The 21,826-nt window shown below is 40.6% G+C and overlaps 1 protein-coding gene across 7 annotated transcripts in view; it reads right to left on the bottom strand.

Annotated features, from left to right (window-relative positions):
- The window catches only part of MAPRE2 (microtubule associated protein RP/EB family member 2), a 186,169-nt gene that overhangs the window by 118,602 nt on the left and 45,741 nt on the right, over nt 1-21,826 (bottom strand). The window contains exon 1 of one of the 7 annotated variants that reach the window (XM_053571091.1): nt 6,135-6,420. The exons of 4 other annotated variants lie outside the window; for them this stretch is intronic. In XM_053571091.1, coding sequence (XP_053427066.1) covers nt 6,135-6,256 — 122 coding nt within the window. In that variant the 5' untranslated portion in view covers nt 6,257-6,420. Of the gene's footprint in view, nt 1-6,134; nt 6,421-21,826 lie in introns of those variants that run through there. 2 more of the 7 variants (XM_053571093.1, XM_053571098.1) reach the window with 2 other exon arrangements.

Here is a 21,826-nt window from a genome sequence, read left to right as displayed (position 1 = left end):
GAAAAGCTGTGCTCTTGCCATATTTCTTAACTAGATAAGCATTAAAAGTATCATCACTAAAGACTGCCATCAACTCTATCGTCTAATAAATCTATCACCAACCTCTACTCCTTTAGAAAAATAAAATGATGCTTTCAGAATGTCTGACCTTGTTCAAGTGAGTAAAATCCTAATTCACTTGGGGACATTTGACACTGAAAATATACAAGTTTTGTTTTTTTTTAATTTTAAGTAAACTAAGAAATCATTTTAGTTGATGATGGCGGTCTATGAAACTCTAATCTATACTTCATTTAAAAATAAATTTATGATTTATTTTCATTAAAATAAATAATCATCTTCGGAGATGCATTTCACAAAAACATATTTAGGGGAAATTTCTGTAATTCACACTATAAGGCAAATAGCATAATTTTTAAATTTAAATTGTAGGTTTCCATATTAAAAGAATTTTCTCAACCTAATAATAAAGATTAAGGGCCAGAAACACTAAGATAAACAACCAGAATTTTAAAATGAGCTAAGAAAAAAAGTTTATTTGATACCAGTGGGATGTATGTGGAGTGTTAAAAGAAAAAGAGCTGTTGGAATAGTGTTTGAGATGTTGGCTAAGTAGGAGATATCCAATTTAGTGTTATAGAAGCTGATAGTTGAAAGACAGCCTGAAGTCAAGAAGAATATTACTATTTTAACATATTTAACTCTGGAAAAAGGTACATTTCACAGGGGGTGGCGGGAGCAAATCAACTTGGCCTTTATAAAGTGAAATGGACTAAATTCAAAAGTAAACAAATACAAGATCCAGTAACTGCCACCAAGGCGATCCTTCTAACCATAAGGAGATTTGGCCCCCAACATCATATGAAACATTTTGATTTGTTTCATCTGCCACATCTGTACATTTTATGGCATTAAATACCAAGCGAGGATCCTTCACAATGAAGTGCCAGGTACACTGCTTCTGAGTTTGGGAGATTCAGACTTGGGTAAGCTCTCCAACACTAGCCACCCCTTAAAGAAGGCAGCTTTGCATTTGAGCGAAGCACAATCCCATTATGAATGAGCCAAGCTACACTCATTGCTTCTACTCAGGGAAAGATCCGCTGAGCCAGAGAACATCTATCTACCTTGATTCTTACACATGAGGGGTCTCAAGCTTTCTTGTGGCAAATCAAGAATTCTCTAGTAATTCTGGACTCCACAGGGCAGAGGCACTGGTAGACCCTATCTTCCTTTTGACTCTCCTTTCAAAGCAGAAGATTCACCCCACTATGTGTCTCTGCTTTCATTATGCTGTTTTTTAGTCTGTAAGCGTTCAGTGGCTTCCTATTTTCAAGTTCCTAATACCCTGCCTGCCTTTCAGTGCCCCTGCTTTATTTCTACTACTGTCCAACTTGCCCTGGCCTGGCCAGTGAAAATTCTGCCTTAAAGCCTACACTCTTTCCACGAAAATTTTTGATTTTCCCCCTTGAGTGGGCTCAGGAAATACAAATTACTTTTGCTATCAGACTATGCAAAATATTGACAACAATGTAAATCTGTTAGAAAATGACTTTACATGTTTGACTTTACTAAGTTAGGACTCATCCAGCACAGACTTTGGCCAGAGTGGCCTCAAATATTTGTTGAATTAATTACCAAATGAAATATTTAGATTAGTCCCAATATTTACCCCTCCATTCATGTAGGGAATTGGTCATTGCAGCTTTAAGCGGCCCCTATAAATATGGACAAGATGCTGTATATGGAAATAGACCTTCTAAATACCTGAGGACACTCTCACACTATTGCTTTGTAAGATCATATAATGTAAGCAGATACCACAACAACCAGCTGTAGTGTAGGGGTGACCTTCTCCCTAAGGGCAAGAGCACCCGGAGGACCATCCCATTAACTGAAGTTCCGACACAGAATCCAGAAAAGAAGTCCCAAAGCTAGGCACCTAACAAACGCATTAAGTAACCCTTTACGAACATTAAGAAAAATATTAAGGAAAAAAATCCCTATTTTTGAAAACCTCCTTTGAAAGTATTGATATGATACTAATATACACATAACAGAGATCTATGAAGCCGACTTCTGCTGTCTGTAGAAAGCAGAAAATGTGATCTGAAATCCACATCCTGGTGACAGTGACCCATATTATAACAGCTTCTACTGAATGGGACATGGTCTCACAACCCTATTTTATGTGTGTGTGTGTATAATGTACATGAGACACTTCTCTTTGTTTTTCTTAACAACAGTTTGTTTTTGCAAAATTGGCAAAGCTAGAGGGTACAGTCAGTGCTTTTTTAGGTTTAAATCTTACTTCTTTCTTTACAATCCATTTCTGGGGGCCAAGCAATATTTTTTCAAGTATTCAGAAACATGTGCTACTGTATTGAATGTTCAAACACCCATGTGGACTTATACATTCATTCTTAAAAGCCTGGAGTATGCAAACAAAGATGCAGTGGGCAGAGGGCCAGTTAATAAATCTCATTTCTGACTAGCATCTGCATGAAACAGCTATGGGGAGGATCCTCTCCAGGGAGAGCAAGAGCACAACTCATGTGCTCTGCGAATTAAACAGTGTCACCTTAGATGGCCCACACCACATTTATCTTGTAAGCAGCTCTTAAAACGTATGAAGTTCTAATGCACATAAACCCAGTGAGGAAGCTGAAGCTGAGAAGACAATCACACAGCAGTGGACATGAGCTGCAGAGTCGTTTTTGTATTTGCTCTTTTCAATTATAATTACCAACCCAGGGATAACTTTCTGAAAGAAATTTGCTTTTCTAATCTATATGCACACTAGTTTCAAGAATGAGTTACCACCCACTCTACTCCAGGCTGTGAAATGGGCTCTGTTTACACTAATAGAGCCCTGAGTTAAGCTATCTGGGTCAGAAACCACATTTGACTTATTTAAGAACTTGGTACAAATGCTGTAATAATAATGTCCTCTCCAAAGAGTGACTGCTCACCAATCAACAGTGCTCAGGAGCACCGTCCTATTCTCCAGGTGTCCTGTCCTCCTCTCACCTGCACTGCCAGCAAAGGGAGATATTTTGCTGGCTAACAGTTCCTGATAGGGTCCCCTTTCAATAAAACAGCATTCTTCTCATATTTACAGAGCTCTTAAAAGAAATTATTTGTTTTAGGATGGAGTTGGAACATATTCTTCTTAGCAGAAAGTATCTCAAGAATGGAAAAAAGAAGTATCCAATGTACTCAGAACTATTATGAAACTAATTTACAGCTTTCATATGAAATCTATAACCCAATTATAACCTAAGAATATGGGGAAAGAGGAAAGAGATGGGTGGAGGGAGGGTAATTGGTGGTACCACACCTATGGTGCATCTTACAAGGGTACATGTGAAACTTACTAAATGTAGAATATAAATGTCTTAACACAATAACTAAGAAATTGCCAGGAAGGCTATGTTAACCAGTGTGATGACAATATGTCAAACTGTATATAAAACCAGTGTGTGGTGCCCCAAGATTGCATTGATGTACACAGCTATGATTTAATTAAAAAAAAAGAAAAGAAAAAAAAAAGAAATTATTTGTTTTAAATATTTGAAATTAGCTTCACAATATCTCTATTAAGAATAGAGCTAGATATTTTTATATGTAACAAGCAAAGGTAGGAAATAAAGGATCTACTGGTGCCTACGTAGGAGTTAGTAAAGAAACAAGGAAAAGAATTCCCTCTAATATCACCAGGGCACTGGCCTCACCCAGGCCTCCTCTTACGGGATTTCACAGAGAACTTCCAAACACAAGTCATTGTTGAGTGCTATAACAAACCTATAGCCAAAGTAAAACTTTTAAATGTTTAAATCTCTACTCTGGCTTTCAAATTGCCTTTCAAGTTTTCTCAGCCATTAAATGGCTATATTATTCCGTATTGGGATGCCAAAGAAAATGATGGAATGCTTCCTGGAGAGAAAAATGTGTCACATTTTTCCTTTCCTACATCCCTCCACTTTGAATGAAAAGCAGATCAAGTGTGTGTCTCCATGTGTACCCTTTGTATAATACAATACAAATGCAATTCTGGAGACTTCCTTCTTCATCTAGCCTATGACATCTCTCACTATAGTATCCAGTAATCCTATTATATCAAATATAAATGCAGTGATGCTCTTAGTGACATAAGAATTTGTTCAGTCAGATCTTTTTAAAATTCAGTTTGTCTGTTTTTACATAATTTCAGGTACCATTATAGGGACTCAGAAAGCAAATGAGAAATAATTCAGGAAATTATTATTATTCAGGACATAATAACCTGGACAAGTTAAAGATGTAAACAAAATTCCATTTGAAAGCAATATTTTGTCACTAAATGGTAACATTTAACCTTTCTGTCAAATGATTTTCCACTGCCATCTCAGGTTAGTTCACATGACTAATGAAATCCAACTAGGTAACTTCCTTTCGCCTGAGTGGTAAAATTCGAACTGCTACCTACCCCATAGGGATTAAAACATTTAAAAAAATGAAGGCTTCAAATTTATTGCCTATAAGAACAGTTCAAATAAGTGAGATTTAAAAGCAACTCAAGTTTTTTGTTTTTACATTTTATTTTTAGGCTTTGGGATGTTCACAGAGGAGAAAGGTAAAGAAAAAAGAAGAAAAGGAGCCCAACTTTCCATTCACAGGGGCTCCAAAAGCAGAGTCTCAGAAGTTGTGAGCCAATTTTTGTTTACATTAAAAGAATAACAAGCACTTGAAATCTGTAAGAATGCAATGTCAACACATTAGTTGGAACCATAAGGCATGAGATTTTGGTGATCTCATGGGCACAGCCAAAATTAACTCCCAGTATTTATATAACTGCCAGAGACAAGAGGGCAAAGGTTGCCTATAAATTTTTTTTGAGTCAACAAAATAGGGTCTTTTTTTGATCAAAGAGAAAAGAAGTAAGGTATTTTCCGTCTTACTTTATGATATATAATACTTGTTCTTCTATACACAGAATATTCTACTCATAATATGATCTGAATGTTTACATGAAGGCTTTAAAAAAAGAAAAAGAGCTATTTCCTGTTGCTCAGTAGCTGAAAGGATGCGCTTAAGAGGTATGTGTGCTCTGCCTCAAAGCAAAAGCATTGTTAGTGGTTATCAAGGTAACATTTAAAAATAACTACCCCAGTACAAAAGAACTTCAGAGGAAATATGACTGAAGCTATCAGTCCCCTTCACGTCTGGCCTTGAGCTTCATAAGATTCTAGCTGCATTCTCCATCACATTGTTATTCTTATCAAACAATGCAAACAATTTTAATGAGCTTATCTACTAGAACAAATTGCCAGATATGTTAATGTAAAAATGATGCCAACCGTACAGGCTAACTCATTAATCAAAAGGTTCACAATGACTAAGATCAGTCCCATCCTCAAATGATACCTCAGCAAAACACCACGAATACCTTCCTACTGTAAATAAGAAGGAAGGGCTCCCCCACCCATGCGGTGGCCATAAACTCTTAAGAAAATGCATAACAGAGCCCAGTTTTTTTCCAGGTCCTTTGCAGTACAGTCTCTTTCTATTAAACCAAAGGTTCTAGAGAGAAAATTTTGGTGAATATCTGACACTGTGACCTCTGCTGTCAATCCCTCCACCAATCAGCGAGCAGAATTCTTACAAAGCTCCATCAATCTGGCGGTTTAACATCACAGACTGCAGCTTAATCTAGAGGATTCCATCTTTCCTGCACACTCTCCAGGTTAAGCGCAAACGTCTCTCCATTCTCCCGTTTTTCGCCTTTGGCACAGCTACCAAATGGTTCCTTTAAATTCTAGAAGGGAAGGAGGAAAGGAAGTACTACAGCCTGTCTCCCTTTGGACAGGGGTAAAAAAAAATAGCATACATTTTTATCAATGTGGAAGGAAGGAGATGGAGGAGACCCTTCACAGGCAGCAAGCCTATTCACAAAATGCTTTCCATCTGCACTCCTGAAGCCTCAATGCAAACCCAACATGACACATGGAAACAGACATCAAATAATCACAACCTCCTTCACAAATGCATGCCTGCAGCCGGGGTCGCAGGCGTGTCTGCTCCATTATATAACGGGCGGGATTTCCGCGGCCCCCACAGCGGTCCCGGCGCCTCCCCGGTGCCAGCCCCATTACCTGTAGGAACGCTCCCCGCGCACTGTGTGCTTCCGGAAAGGAATGATGGTCCCGTTATTATCTTGGATAATGTCGTTGTTGTTCTCGCCATTTGGGGACAGGGTTTGGGTCGGTCCAGGCATTGGAGCTCTCCCGAAAAAGGGAACAAACCGCTGTGGGCTGGCTGGTGAGGAAGGTGGCTGCGTCTTCCCGCTCGCTCGCCTGCTCCGCGCACAGACGGTGCCTGCAGCTTGCTCGCTTCTCCCAGCTACCTCTCGGCCCCGCCCTCCCGCGGCCCCGCCCTCCGGCTGCTTACGTCAGAGCGCCGGCAGCAGCACCCGGGTCACGTGGCCGGCCCGTCACCGTAGCAACCCGCTAACTCATCACCTCGCCTCAATTCGCACAGGGCCGCAGCGTGACCAAGCCGGCAGCTCCAGGCAGGCACCAGGGCAGGCCTACATCTGGCATGTAAAACCCCAGGCCACCCCGCAGCCCCCCTCGCAGAATCGCCTCGTCTGAAAACCAGCTTTTCCTCTAACCATTTCCTTTCCGACCCGAGCTCCAACTGCAGCTGTGTACACAAAAGAACGATTCATGCAAAGGGGTGTGGGAGACCCTTTAACTCCTTCAATACCAAGTTCCTATGCCATGAAATTTAAACTCAGTCAGGTTGCAAAAAAATATAAAAAGACCCGGTAGCCAGCTTCTAGAAAAGGTGTTAGACTAAGGGGTTAATATTTCTGACTTCCTCCCCCAATTAATCAAGTAGCAGCAACCTCCTCCCCAGAATAAGCCCCCCCAAAACCTGAAAACCTAAAAGGAAACTGTATTTCCTTCTAATCAATGTAGCCTTTAATGTGAGGATTAAATATTGCAAATTATATTTTCTATACCAAAGAATCTCCAAAGGATTAAAAACAAAAGGTAACCACCATTTTAGAATATCCCAGTTACCTAAGACCTCCCAATTCAAATTCTTTATAATCCTTCCTGTTACAGATCACTGATTCCTTGCCATTTACTCTATTTCTATTTGAATTAAGAGTGGTCACCTTATTCAGTATTTGGAAGCTCTCAACTTTCAAGCTGTTCTATACCCTTGCAATGCAATTTTCTAATACATTGGCTGTGAGACAAGTACTACCATCATCCCCATTTTTTTTTTTTTTTTTTTTTGAGACAGTCTCACTTTGTCCCCCTTGGTAAAGTGCCATAGTGTCCTCGCTCACAGCAACGTCGACTCTTGGGCTCAAGTGATTCTTTTGCCTCAGTCTCCCGAGTAGCTGGGACTACAGGTGCCTGCCATAAGGCCCAGTTATTTTTAGAGACCGGGTCTCCAACCTGTGAGTTAAGGCAATCCGCTGGCCTAGGCCTCCCAAAGTGCTAGGATTACAGGCATGAGCGACTGCACCCAGCTCATTATCCCCATTTTAAGGATATGTAAAACTAGTAAGATAAAGTAAATTGCGTAAGGTCACATAGTGAGGGAGTGACAAACTGAAACTTCAAAGTAACACGCTTTTATCTGTATGCAGGGACAGTAGTGATCTGTATATGACGTGAGCTCAATAAATATTGTAGATCAAGGTTAAAGTCAAATACATCAGGTATGCTCCTAATGTGACCGCTGTGAATAGAATTGCTAGCATAGTGCAAAATCTATGAATTAGATTATAAACACTGAACAGACCCTGCATATGTCCAGAGAAGAGGTTGAAGGATTCTGTTTACTAGTGGTGACATCTGACCTTTTTGTGAGGTGAGAAGGGAAGAACTTGGGGGTAGAAGACACAACATAAATATAAGTGGCAGAAAATACTAGGCTATATGGGTCACTTCTTCACATCATTGTATAGCTTATTAGCTTCATCATTTTGTGGTGTAGATACTAAAAAACAAGTAAATACTTTGTCATTCCTGACAATTCTCCAGCATATTTCCCTAATAAGAAGTTATTTCTGGCATCAAGCTTCTGGAATTAGAATCAAATTTACAACCGATGGTAATGATAATCTCAAACTGGGGGGGGGGGCTTTTTTTTTGCATTCTTATTTTATACTTTCCTTCTGGGCTAATATTTTAATAATTTTATTTTCTGCTTCTCCAACTAGTGCACAAGTTGTTTCCTTCATCCATATCTCAGTTTGCATGTGAATTTTTTTCGCATACAATCAGGATCCAATTCTGACCTAAGAAATTACAATTTATACAGATAATTATGTATGGACAAGATACCAAGCCTTATGTTGCTCAATGAGGTAAGGGGTACATGAAAGTATAGTCATTCCTATAAAGATCCATGCTTCCTCTTATTATTTTGGTTACTTGACCCACTGTTGTCAATTTCCTTACTAATTTGTTCCCTTTACAAAGCTTCCCCTTTCTTTGGAACAGTCTGAAGTTGAGAGGCACAGTCTGCAAATCAAATATTTAATGTTTTCAGAGTAAGTCCTCCCAATTTGGATTCTTTAGCACAGCCTACTTTTCCATGACCCTGTATTTAAATAATATGTTAGACATAATTGGTGTTACAGGGATTAAATTTATCAGAATTTGAATGTATAGTTCATTGATTATACCAACTGATTCTGTGGATGGAGTACTCCCACTTTGTTTCTAGGCTGCTTGTGAAGGAGGGGATTACTGTCAGAATTTGGGTTGATGGCTAAAAGGGGTGGGATTGTGAGTCAGGTGAAGGAGGTATCTAAGAGCCATGTAAATCTTCCTCTACGACTGCTCTGAGCCACACTACTATAAAGGGATCCAGAGAGCTCCAGAGACCAGTGATTACCCTCTGAGATGCTGGGGTAACAGGGGTAATAATTTGAAAATATTAAACAGATGTGTTTTTATTCCTCTCTCCATAAATCAGGTTACCTGGCAGCCATTCTCTAGTTTAGCCCTAGGGAAAAGGGGAGGGTAAATTCCATGTTGAGAAGGAGGTTGATATAAGGAAAGTGCAGAAAACACAAAGAGGGAGGGAAAAGCCCACCCTTTCTAGCCCCAAATGAGTGTAGGAAGAATAGGATAAGGGAAGGACCAAGCACTGAGTCACCCATGCCTAGGTCTCCAGGCTCAAGTCCCAGGAGGGACATGAGAACAAAACCTAAGACACTCTTTTGCCTTGTTTCCCATTTGACACTCTAGGAAACAGGTCTGCCTTAAAGAGTTGGGTCTCCCCAAACAAAGTGAAGCCACACTGTAGTAAAGACTAAACTCACCGGCCTGGTATGTTTAGGGAAAGGATAGGCTTAGATTTCACTTTAAGCATCTCCTTTTGCTGGCATGCAATGTGGAAGGTATCTAGAAGTTTCTGTCTGCCCTATAAGGGCATAGCAGGAGGTTAAGCTGATCTTGCTATCAGAGGACTGAGTTTATGGTGATGGTGGTGGTAGGGGTATCATAAAGAAATGTTTTCACAACAGAGGCAAAGGGATATTTATCTGGGTCCACAGGGTGGAACATTTAAGGCAGAACCCAAGTAAGAGAAATAGCTAGCTTTGAGGAAGCTGCACAGAACCAGAGCCTGAGCCCAAACCAAGCCTGTAGAGAGAGATGGCAGCTGAAGGTTTCAGCAGAGGTTCCAGCACAATGCCCATGAATGAGGTCAGACCAACTACTCAGCAGACTCGATACTGCAAACCCATGGACCAGCCTGAGACCAGGAGGCCCCTGCTCTCCCCATCTCTTATTGCTATAAGCCTCACCCCTTTACTCCTCCAGAAACAATCTTGCAGAAGGGTCAATTTCAAAGACTGAATATTCACCCGAGAAATGGAGACATCCAAAGATTGTCTAAACTGGAAGAGATCATAATATTGTGACGTGGCAAATTTAAAACTGTTTCTGGTTCCTTACAACCCAGCAGGGTGGGGAATATCACCCAGATCATCATAAGGAAAAATGACTAAGACTAAAATGTCTTTGTACATATGACCGTAGATTAAGGGTTTTGTCTTATGTAAACAGGTATACCTAAAACTAAGTATGTGCTGACCAGGCCCCTCCAACTGCAGCTGCCCCTGGACCAACTACTCAGGAGTAGTTGGCTCTTCTCACCAAGGATCAGGATTTAAAAAGGGGCCCTGGAGTCAGGCAGACTTGGGTCTTGGGCTTGACTTTACCACCTGCTGGCTCTGCGACCTTGGAAAATCACTCTGTATCTCTAAGATTTAGTTTCCTCATCTATAAAGTAGGTGTAATAATACTATTTTCACAGTGTTTCTGTGAAGATAAAATTACATAATATATTTAAAGCACTTAACACAATATCTGACTATATAGCAAATGCTCATTAGTGGTAAATGTTATTATTTTTATTTTTTTATTAAATCATAGCTGTGTACATAGATATGATCATGGGGCATCATACACTAGCTTCATAGACCGTTTGACATATTTTCATCACAATGGTTAACATAGCTATTTTTAAATAATATGTTAGGCATACTATAAAACATTCATTCATTTGATACTCAGCAGTGGCTTTCTTGTGTACTAGAAGCTGGTAAAAAAAGAAGAAAAATATCCCTAAAGTCTTGAGTAATTTTTTTGTTCACTTTCTATGCACCAGACAAAATGTGAAGTCCCTTGGGGCAGGGACTTGAATAGTTTCGTTTTCTGCTATATCTGCAGTTCCTACAACAGTGCCTGACACACAGTGAATCTATAATTCATTAATTTATTCATATATCTGGTTGGATTCTCTTATCAATCCTAATGAAAAAACTGAGGCGCAAAGAGGAAAACAACTCATCCAAGATTGGATATCAGGTTTTCTTCATCTTAAAGATGACAGGTTTATTCATTAGGCTATATTGTCATTTAAAAGAGCAATAGCAGTGTAGAGAGGATATAAAGGCATTATCAAGAAGATATTCATTGCTACAGAAGTAGGAAAGGGTTATAACATCTCTGGGAAACAACAGGTGTTTCATGTGGACAGAGAACAGAGTATACAGTGGCAGGAGGTGGAGCAAGGACCAACAAGCAGAAAGGTCTTATAGTCAAGCTTTTCCTTAATCCTGAGGGTGATCTGGAACCATGAAGTGCTGTAGGAAGAAAAATTAATGGTGGCATTTGCATATCAAGAAGGTCTAATACTGGGCAGCACCTGTAGTTCAAAGGAGTAGAGCGCTGGCCCCATATGCCGGAGGTGGCGGGTTCAAACCCAGCCCTGGCCAAAACTGCAAAAAAAAAAAAAGAAGATCTAATACTGACAATAGTATGTATGGAAGATGTATTGAAGACCAAAATGAATAAAAAAATTCATGAAGACCTGAACTAAAACAGAAACCAAGGGGTTGTAGAATCTGAGATAGTCAGAAGGTATAACTCTTAGAATTTGGTCACTGAGTGTGGACAGAATCACTGGTGGGAGCTAAAGTCGGTAATGAAGAAGAGATATCTCAAATGAATCCCAAGTTTACGGCATGGGTGACCAAGTGGATAATGGTAGACATGATATGGAGACATGGTAATTTAATGGTAATACAGATTAAATTGTTCTTTTAGAAGAAAGTTTCTCAGCACTCTGGGAAGCTGAGGCAGGTGGATTTCCTGAGCTCACAGGTTTGAGATGAGCCTGAGCAAGAGTGAGACTGGTCTCTAAAAAATAACTGGGTGTTGTGGCAGGTGCCTGTAGTCCCAGCTACTCTGGAGACTGAGACAAGAGAATGGCATGAGCCCAAGAGTTTGAGGTTAAGGCCAGTCTCGGTGGCTCACATCTGTAATTCTAGCACTCTGGGAGGCCAAGGCATGTGGATAAGCTTGAGCTCATGAGTTAGAGATCAGCCTGAGCAAAAGTGATACCCTGTCTCTACTAAAAATAGAAAAAAAAAAATTAAGGCAAGGGGATCGTTTGACCCCAAGAATTTGAGGTTGCTGTGAGCTATAACACCATGGCACTCTACCAAGGGTGACAAAATATATAAAATCAATTAACAAATATAGAAGAAAGTTTCTCATAATATTTTAGTTTTATTTGATGTACCTGACAATCACCAGTTAGTTCTCATCCACATTGACTGTAGAGTTTTGAAAGTGGTAACAGGTACATAGGTAACCAAAGTATAGATCTGGTTTGATTCTCATATCAATCTTGTTTGGTGAAACTTCATCTTCATTATGTTTTCTGGACTGCCGCATATGGATACCATATGGGACATTCCTTATGCCTTTGGCCCAGACAGCTTTGTTGAGCCCGGTATCAATGCGCTTGTCTGGAGTCCCCATCTCTTTCATGACAAATTTTTGGATCTCTTTGAGTGCCCGAGGGGCACACTTCTTGAAGCCCACTTCATGGATGTGCTTGTGAATGTTGATGGTGTATTCTCAAGTCACCACCTCCTTGACCGCAGAACAGCCTTTTTCTTCTCACCATCTTTCTTTGTGGGAGCTATTCTGGCGGGCCCAGGTTGGAAAGGAAGACCACGAGGGATTGTCATATATGTTTTGGACACAGAGAAGTACCTGTAGGACATCCTAGTAGTCAATGTGCTTCACACATAGTGGATGTTCATTAAGTATTAGTTGAATAAGGGAATATATAGGTCTTGACCTTATAAGATGACTGGGAGATAATGTAGTGTGTGAAGGGAATTATCCCATAGGTGATCACTGCAGCTGTGGGTGCTCTCATACAGGGAGAAAGAGATGGAACTCTTTTAAGGCTGAGTGATAAAAGATACCATCAAAGATTTCTGTTAGTGGGCCAACTCACAGGCAGGAGTCATTTCAGTGGGCCCAGGGGAGAAGTAGTGCTCACGGGGGAGCAAAGAGTCTCAACGGTCAAGTATCCCAGGGAGTTGGAATCAGATAATGGGCAGAGAAGTGTCTACTAGATTTGATAAGGTGTTCTCAAAGATATTTTTAAGAGTCTAAATTTTGTGTCAGACCCACCAATGACTATTGAAGAAAATAAATCTTTTAACAAGTAGGAAAAGCTGTAATTCTTTGTAAAAGAAAGAATTTTAAGATCAAACCAAGATATTCAAGTAAGGAGGATATATATATTCAGTAAGTAATGGAAATCAACAATAATTTCCATTATAAAGCCCCTAGGATTAGGCCAGGCAGGTGCCTTACTCCTGTGATCTTAGTACTCTGGAAGGACAAGGTGGGTGGATTGCTTGAGCTCAGGAATTCAAGATCAGACTGAGCAAGAGGGAGACTCCCTCTCTACGAAAAATAGAAAAATTAGCCAGGCCTTGTGGCAGACCCCTGTAGTCCCAACTACTGAAAAGGCTGAAGCAAAAGAATTGCTTGAGCCCAAGAGTTTGAGGTTGCTGTAAGCTATGTGCCACAGCACTTTAACCTAGGGCAACAGAGCTTCTGTTTCAAAAAAAATAGGTAGCTCCTAGGATTATTGGAAGCAGAGGTTAATCAATGAGCACCTATTAAGCACCAGATGAATGATCCTACCTTTAGGCTTCCAGTCTACCCTGTTTCCCCGAAAATAAGACATCCTCCGAAAATAAGACCTACTTACAGGAAAGATAAGACATCCCCTGAAAATAAGACCTAGCGCATCTTTGGGAGCACACCTTAAAATAAGACACTGTCTAATTTTTGGGGAAACAGGGTAGTGAGGTCAGGATCCACCAAAAAAAAAAAAAATGACAGTAATGATAATAAAAGAAAATAAATACTTTACAATGCATGTTTGGAGAACAGAATTTTTAAGGCAGAGTCAGAGGACACAGAGGCATGAGGACAATGAGCAGAAAAGAACCAACAGCAGTTCCAATCGGGAAGACTCAACTGGGTGCTAACTCAAATTTTAATTTTCAGAGTTCCTAGTCTGTAAAACAATCACGTTTCTCTTAGGACTTAGGTCAGAGAACACAAATAATTGTATATTGACAGAAATCATTGCCACTTTACTTTTCCCAGAGAACCAGGTTTTTTGCATTGCCTTTGGATTTGAGAAATACAAAATACAATAGCAGAGAAGATATTAATTCACTAGCCAGGAATGGCTGTTAATCTTGATTCAATCCCAGAAGCACCTACTCATCATGAATGCTTTTTCCAGGTTCACATGTGTTCATTGAAGCTAATAATCACTGCTGTCAAAGGCATTCACAGCTGTCACGCCACCTTACACGGGGGCTTCCTTAGATCGTTATCACCTCACACACAGACAGAAGATTCCATTTAGCAGTCACCTCTGCTGCTCCAGGACAAGTCATTTTTCCCATGCTTATGTCCTAAGATATTTTCCAGTAGGAAATAATAGGTACAGGTTATCAACGACTAAAAATATACTCTGCACCCAAAATGGCAACAGTGAATAAACACATGATGGGCTAGCCAGGAGGGCTGGCCCTGAAATTGCATAGGTGGCATATGGATGCATTTGAGATTGATCCTTGCTCAGAGGCATGGGAAGATTCTCTCTAGTCACCGGATCTGATGAGAATTTATGATATATATAAATTCATATATTCAGAAATACATGCCTCCTCTGTGTATTTTAAGTAATAGCATTTTATTTAAGAAAAAATTGATGAATTATGTTTTCTCCAACATGAAGAAAGCCCTCTTCAAGATCAACCTAGGAATTCTCCTCCAGAATTGACTTTTGAGATTACTGGTCTTTACAGATGATTTATCAGCAGCTTCTATGACTATGCTGATAGTTCAGAAGGCAGAATGTTGCAAGTCTCCCATTCGCTAGCAAAATAGCAAGATTTTACTTCATGTCAAAACACAGAACACACCATCATATAAGATAAGATTTCTTGGTGTGTTGGAATTTATTTTATTTTATGTTATTTTATTTATTTATTTATTTATTTTTTGCAGTTTTTGGCCAGGGCTGGGTTTGAACCCACCACCTGCGGTATATGGGGCTGGCACCCTACTCCTTTGAGTGGAATTTATTTTTTAATTTGCTTTTTCTTAGATTTTTCACAAGCGTGGATTTAATTTAGCGGAACATAATATAAATACAATTTTAAAACACTCAAGAGTTGTGATTTCTGTAATCATTCACTCAAACCTGGGTAACGAGGTTTCAGTCTAATAAATAAATTTATTTTGAATTATGCTTTTGAATTATGTCATTCAGTTAAATTTAAGAGTTTTATATGGCATAAAAATATCATATATGTCATGAAAATACAAGGTGATGTATGTTATAATCAAAGAAAGTATTACAGGAAAATAGAAAAGTAACCATGCTTAGAAAAACTACAAAATGCTTCATAAAGGCAGAAATACTTGAACTGGGGCTCAGTCATTCACACAACAATAGTTACTGAGCACTTAATGATGTGCCAGGAATAATCTTAGATATTGGAGATAAAGAGATGTACAGACAAAATTCTCTCCCTTCATGGAACTTATACCTGGGTATATGAGTTTGTGTATGTGGTGGGCTGAGGAGACAGATGATAAACAAGGGAAATACATTTGTGTCAGAGGGTGGTAAATACTATATGGTCAAATAAAGCAGGAAATGGGGACAAAATGTACAGAGAAGGTAAATATGTTGTAATTTTAAATAGGGTGACCAATGTAGACAGTCCTGAGGAGGTGATATTTAATCAATGACATGAAGGATATCAGAAGAAAGAATTTTCAGACAGAGACAACAGCAGGTACAAAGGGCCTGTGGTGGGAGCATGACTTGGGTGTTCAAGGAACAATGAGGAAATTAGGTTACATACATGCGGCATGTCTGTAAGTAAGTGTGCATGTCTGTGTATTTTTCTGGGATGGGGGAGACAGTTGTAGAAGATAAGGTCAGAAAGATCACAGAGACTGGAATGTACAGGATTTGGAAAGGCCATTGTGAAGGCTTAGGCTTACAACAAAGGTTAGAAACCATTCATTTGTAGGAATCTTAGCAATGTCAGCACCGATGTAGAATATTCTATAATCATAGTAACAGCAACACCTAACATTTGAGTACATTTTATGGGCCAAGTGCTATGCCCACAATACATAGATATTTTAATCCTTACAGAAATGTATGAGAAGGGGGCTATTCTAAGTCCCATGTGTCAGAGGAGGTAACTAGTTCAATAACTCAGCCAGATCACCAGGCAAGAAGCGGTAGAGCGGGGCAGAATACACCTTCCAGATGTCAGAGATCCCACACTTCTTCACTGGCTCAGTCTGCCTTCTACGAGGGTCTGATTAACCAGGGAGCAGAATGTAGGATCCAGAGATGAGCCTGGGATAAGACAGCAGAGGACACAGAGGCAAGGGATTGCTGTCATAAAGGCAATTCTGCAGAGGGAGCAAGGAGATAAAGCCAGAAAAAGTCTGAGAGAAGCAAAAGGCCTGAGAATGGAAAACTGTACAGGACAGCAGTAAATGGGGGTGAGAGACTGGAAGAAATGGAAGAATAGGAGCTGTAAATTATGGTAAAGAAAAGAGAGGGGGAGGAAGGAAGAAATACCAGAATTTGGGGGTAGCAGTGTATGTGATTAATAGAAAGAAGGGTTTTCTTACACTTATTTATAGTGATTAGCTATTTTATTCTGAGTAAGACTCAAACAGCAATGGCCGTTTCTTTGATACCTTCTGGAAGGAAAGGAAACCACAGGATTTTTTTGGTATTTGTATTCAGAGCTAAAATCTGCTTTCATTTTCACTATGCCAAGACAGTTATAATTCAGACATCCAGCAACAGACATGCCTCCTTGAATGCTCTCACTAGAATGTGTCTGAGTCCAAATTTATGAAATTCCTTTATTTCCTTCCTCTACTTTATTTCCATGTTAAAATAAAGTACATCTTGTTGAAGTGACTTGGTAAGAACCTGAAAAAGGGATAAAAGGCACCGTGGCTCAGTGGGGTGGCTACTCTGAGTAGCACTAACAAATACATAATCAAAAAAGACTCCCCGAAGGACTCTCAAAGACCAACTAACCCACTGGGCTTTATTTCTGATTTTGTTGTTAAAAAGTACCAACTGAATGAAGAGACTCCGTAATATAAATACAAATCCGCAAGAAGCTGGGAAAACAGTTGTTCTCCCAGGTACTGGGCACTCAGGGACATTGGGAGGAAGGCTCTTCTCTGCCAGGCGTGGCGTGCGCCTCAGCCGAGCTACGGCTTACTGTGGCTCCTTGACAGCGTGTCAGCAGAACATGAGGCCGGCAGCTGGGAAGCAGTGTGAGTAATGGAAGAGAAATTCCTCAATTCCTGACCTCATCCAAATAAAATTTTTAAAAAGAAAATTAAAGCAGCTTACTACGTGAGAGAGAGAGAGAGAAAAGAATGCAACTGGAAATCATGAAGTAAGACTTCAGTTTCCATCAGAAACGTTTTAATTAGAGCTTATATTTTGTTTCCTGAAGTGTGTAGAATGCCCTGTATCTTGCTGTTCTCAGTTCATATTCACTCAGCATCCGTAGGATATGAAGATGGGTCCAAACTACAGAGTGCGGCAGACAAAAAATATAACGGGTCACCTTCAGGAAGCTTTCATTTAATTTCTTCTCTGTAAGGCAATCAGATCCCTGAGAAAACTAAAGGGATCTCAACCTTAATATGACACAGAATGAGTCAATAGTTAGCTGATAGATCTGAGATCAGTGTTTTTGTTTTTTTTTTTTTTTGAGACAGAGCCTCAAGCTGTCGCTGTGTGGTGGCATCACAGCCCACAGCAACCTCCAACTCCTGGGTTCAAGCGATTTTCCTGCCTCCGCCTCCCAAGTAGCTGGGACTGGGACTACAGGCACCCGCCACAATGCCCGGCTATTTTTTTTTTTTTTTAAGTTGTAGTTGTGATTGTTGTTTGGTAGGCCTGGGCTGGACTTGAACCTGCCAGCTCAAGTGTATGTGGCTGGCACCTTAGCCACTTGAGCCACAGGCACAGAGCCTCAGATCAGTTCTTGTCTGTCATCACACCCTCACCATCAGCCCACAGTTCCAAACTCTTCAGCCTCCAAGGATGAAATGGAATCATTACAGGTGAGAAGTAAGGGCATGTAGGACAAAGAGCATGTTCAATGAATATTACTTCGTTTGTTCCTCCTTTTCTTGGGAAAGATTTCTTCAAACCATGTGGTCCTAGTGCAGCTGGCCAATTCGTTCAGAGATAGTCCTATCATGCAAATCAGGCCAATTAGAATATTTCTCTTGGATTTTCTAAAATTAGATCTGCAAATTGTGTGCATGTTTGGGGGTGGGAGGATGGTATCTTCGTATTAAAAATAATAGTGCTGGGGTGGCGCCTGTGGCTCAGTGAGTAGGGCGCCGGGCCCATATGCCGAGGGTGGCGGGTTCAAACCCAGCCCCGGCCAAACTGCAACAAAAAAATAGCCGGGCGTTGTGGCGGGCGCCTGTAGTCCCAGCTGCTCAGGAGGCTGAGGCAAGAGAATCGCGTTAAGCCCCAGAGTTAGAGGTTGCTGTGAGCCGTGTGACGCCACGGCACTCTACCTGAGGGCGGTACAGTGAGACTCTGTCTCTACAAAAAAAAAAATAATAATAGTGCTTTAGAATTAATACAGTATAAACTATACATTTATTATATTTACACAGAAGAAAAGAGTAGCAAAGTACAAAGAATTCAAGGTTTAGATTAGTACAGACTTGGATTTAAATCCAAGTTGTGTAACCTTGGCCAAATTACTTAAATTCTTCTAGCCTCTGTTTCTTCATCCATAAAATAGGCATAAGATTTACAAGGTAACATTTTGAGACTTAAGTCTAGGTTCTTGCCTTGTCCCCTGTGGCTATAATTTTTTGTCATTCTTCCCTTCAAAACATTGAATTTATTTCTCCTTCTTTTGAATCCCTGTATCTTCATGGCAGCTTTGATCAATAGATTTTGGTGGAAATGAATGCCAGCCAGTTCTTGGCCTAGACTTTACAATGACTAGCAGCTTCTGGCTCAGTTGCTATGAGAAGTTTGACTACCCAGGGACCACCAGGCTGGGGGGAGTACAAGCCATGTAGAGAAGCCCAGAGGATAGGACAGCTTGGGGGTACAAGGGCAAGAGAGAGGGGGCGATCCCATAGAGTATCACAGCTCTAAAGATGTGGTCCAAGAAGCATCTCGCAGCCCCAGCTGAACCCACATGGATATATACAGCAGGAAACTGCCTGGCCAACACTTTCCTGGACTTCTGATTCATAAAACCATGAAGTATTTACTTGAAATAATCATTTTGTAATAAGTTTTGGGATAGTCTGTGGTGCAGTAATAGGTAACAACACCACCCTGTTGGTTCTCTCTTGGTACCTAATGAATCACCCCCAAACTTAGTGGATTAAGACAACAGACATCGTTTTATTATTATCTCTTGTCATTCTGGAGGTTGACTGGGCTCAGCCAGGTGGCTTTCACTATGGCGTCTCATGCAGCTCTAGTCAGAAAGTGGCTGCCTACGGAAGCCATCTTAAAGCTTCCTCAGGTTCATGACTGGTGGCTGATGCTGCCTTTAGGTGGGCTCAGCTTGGGCTGTGGCTGGAAGACCTACACAAGCCCTGTGGCCTGGGCTCCCGCTCAGTATGGTGTCTGGCTTCCAAGCTCAATTACCCACAAGGAGCAGGCAGAAGGTCATGCCAGTTTTAAAACCTATCCTTGGAAGTCACAGAGCATCACTTGTGTTATACTTTGCTGGTCAAGGCAGTGATAAAGTTCCACCCAGATTTAAGAGAAAGAGATGTCAACCCCATTGGTATCCTACATAGGAGGAACATCAATCTCACACTGGAAGAAAACCGTGGGGAATGGGAGATACTGTGGTAGCCCACCTAGGAAATTCTGCCCCATGCATCAAGCTCTGCCTACTTACTCTCTGTTTGCTCAGCATGGGGCAGGAATGCAGGGTAGGAAGAACCACTGCTCAGGTATTCAGTTCAAAATAGACTAGGCTGGTAAGCCCGTGGCAAAGAGAATAACCTGCAGAAGAAAAGTCTATGAGCCTCAAAAGTCTGATTTTCAAGTATCAAAAGCTTAAGATCCTTTAAAAACCCAGAAGCTAAAATTTGTGCCATTAGCCACAAGACCATGTGACTAGTTGCGAACGATTGAATTAGGAGTTGGTAAATGTTCCTGAAAAGGAATGCTTGCCTTTTTTCCTATCTTTAGCCTTGCCCCAAGTCAGCTTGGGAATATGGGAGTGGAGAGAACCTGTCCTCTGCTTTATATCTGAAATCCTGAGGGTGCCAAAGCCATGCAGAGATTTGCCACCCCAGTGCAGGAACAAAGGGTTCAGGTACAGGTGAACAGTTTAAGGTAACAATTTTTCTGCAGAGCTACCAAACATTTTGGGAGAAGGAGGAAGAACAAACTTGATCCCACATGGTAGTGACAGAAACATCAGCAGAATAGAATAGGTCTCCTGTGCAGACCAGGCCCATTTTCCATAGGGAGAGTTGCCATGGACGCAGCTCAAAAAATCACATCTCTGTTCATGTTTCCAGAAGCACCTTGTAAAATTGTGAGCCTATGGTTTGGTATCTATATTTATCACTGTATTCTCTGAACCAATGAATCAGAGGCAGAAGCAGATATTAGGCTGCCACCATGGGTTTGGACCACACACAGTGAATTTAACAAGGAAACTTCTTGCCTACTTGGCTCTCCTTCCAGATCTCCCACATGAGCTGAACCCATAACCAGCACTCATTTTTGAATCTTCAGAACTCTCCCCTTCCCCCCAAGACACACACTGTCTCATGAGGTTCTCTGGAAAGGTTTCCTTGATTCTCAACAAGTCTGACATTTCACCACTAGCTCTATACCCTCACTTTCAGGATTAAAATTCCAAGTTTCACTTTTGGTGCTTATGGCCCTATACAATCTACCTGCCTTTACAAACATATCTCCTACCACATATAGTAATAGGAGGTGGGTTATTTGGTTATCTCCTAACTTGGAATGTCAGTTCCGCCTCCTGGTACCAGCACAAGCTGATTTGCATAAGCAAAGCCTTCCTCTACATGTGATAGGCAAAGAGAAGAGCCTATAAACTATCCTATTTTGAATCCTTCACAAATGCTCTTGTGGAAATAGATTCTTCCATCCAATTATTCTATTGGACTCAGTTCAATGGGACTGCTAGACTTCTAAGTACCATTTGAAAATAACTTCAGGCTGTTTCATTAAAAAGCTAGGAACAGGATAGCAATTTAGTCAAACGAATTATGATGATGTAAATGTAACCATGTCTGAATTGTTACCTCCTGAGGGTCCCTGTCCTCCTAGGGTCGGGAGAAAGACTTGGGCACATTCAGCCACTGCTGTTTCATCTTTACAATGGCTTTGGTTGTCATTAGATTACATCCTTAAAGTCAGAATCACATTTTCAGTGAATTAAAATATGAGATTAAAAATTCATAGGGAATTATTGGTTGGAAGAAGTAAAGAGTTAGAGGGCTATTTCCTTCTGATGGCCAGAGCATTCAAATTTCTGCAGAGGCTGGATGACAAGTCCAGAAAAAGTTCCTTTGGCCAGTCACTCACATTTGGACACAATGGGCTGAACAGCAGCCTCACATTCTGCACGCCAAACACTCAATTCTGAGTAAAGTAAATCATTCCACAAGTGGCCTCCTTCCACATTCACAAGTCCTTGAGAAGAGTGCCCGAATTTTGGACATGGTGCTATGGAGCAGAGCCAATAAACTTCATCGTGGTTATGAAACAGCTGCAAATCCATGCTTTTGTCATGCATTACACAAATACTCTATAAAGGACGCATTTGATCAAGAGAAGAAATATGGCTTTGCTTGTCCTAATCAAG

Source organism: Nycticebus coucang, chromosome 19 (assembly GCF_027406575.1).
Source record: "Nycticebus coucang isolate mNycCou1 chromosome 19, mNycCou1.pri, whole genome shotgun sequence".
NCBI lineage: Eukaryota > Metazoa > Chordata > Mammalia > Primates > Lorisidae > Nycticebus > Nycticebus coucang.
This window is presented reverse-complemented; position numbering and strand designations above follow the sequence as displayed.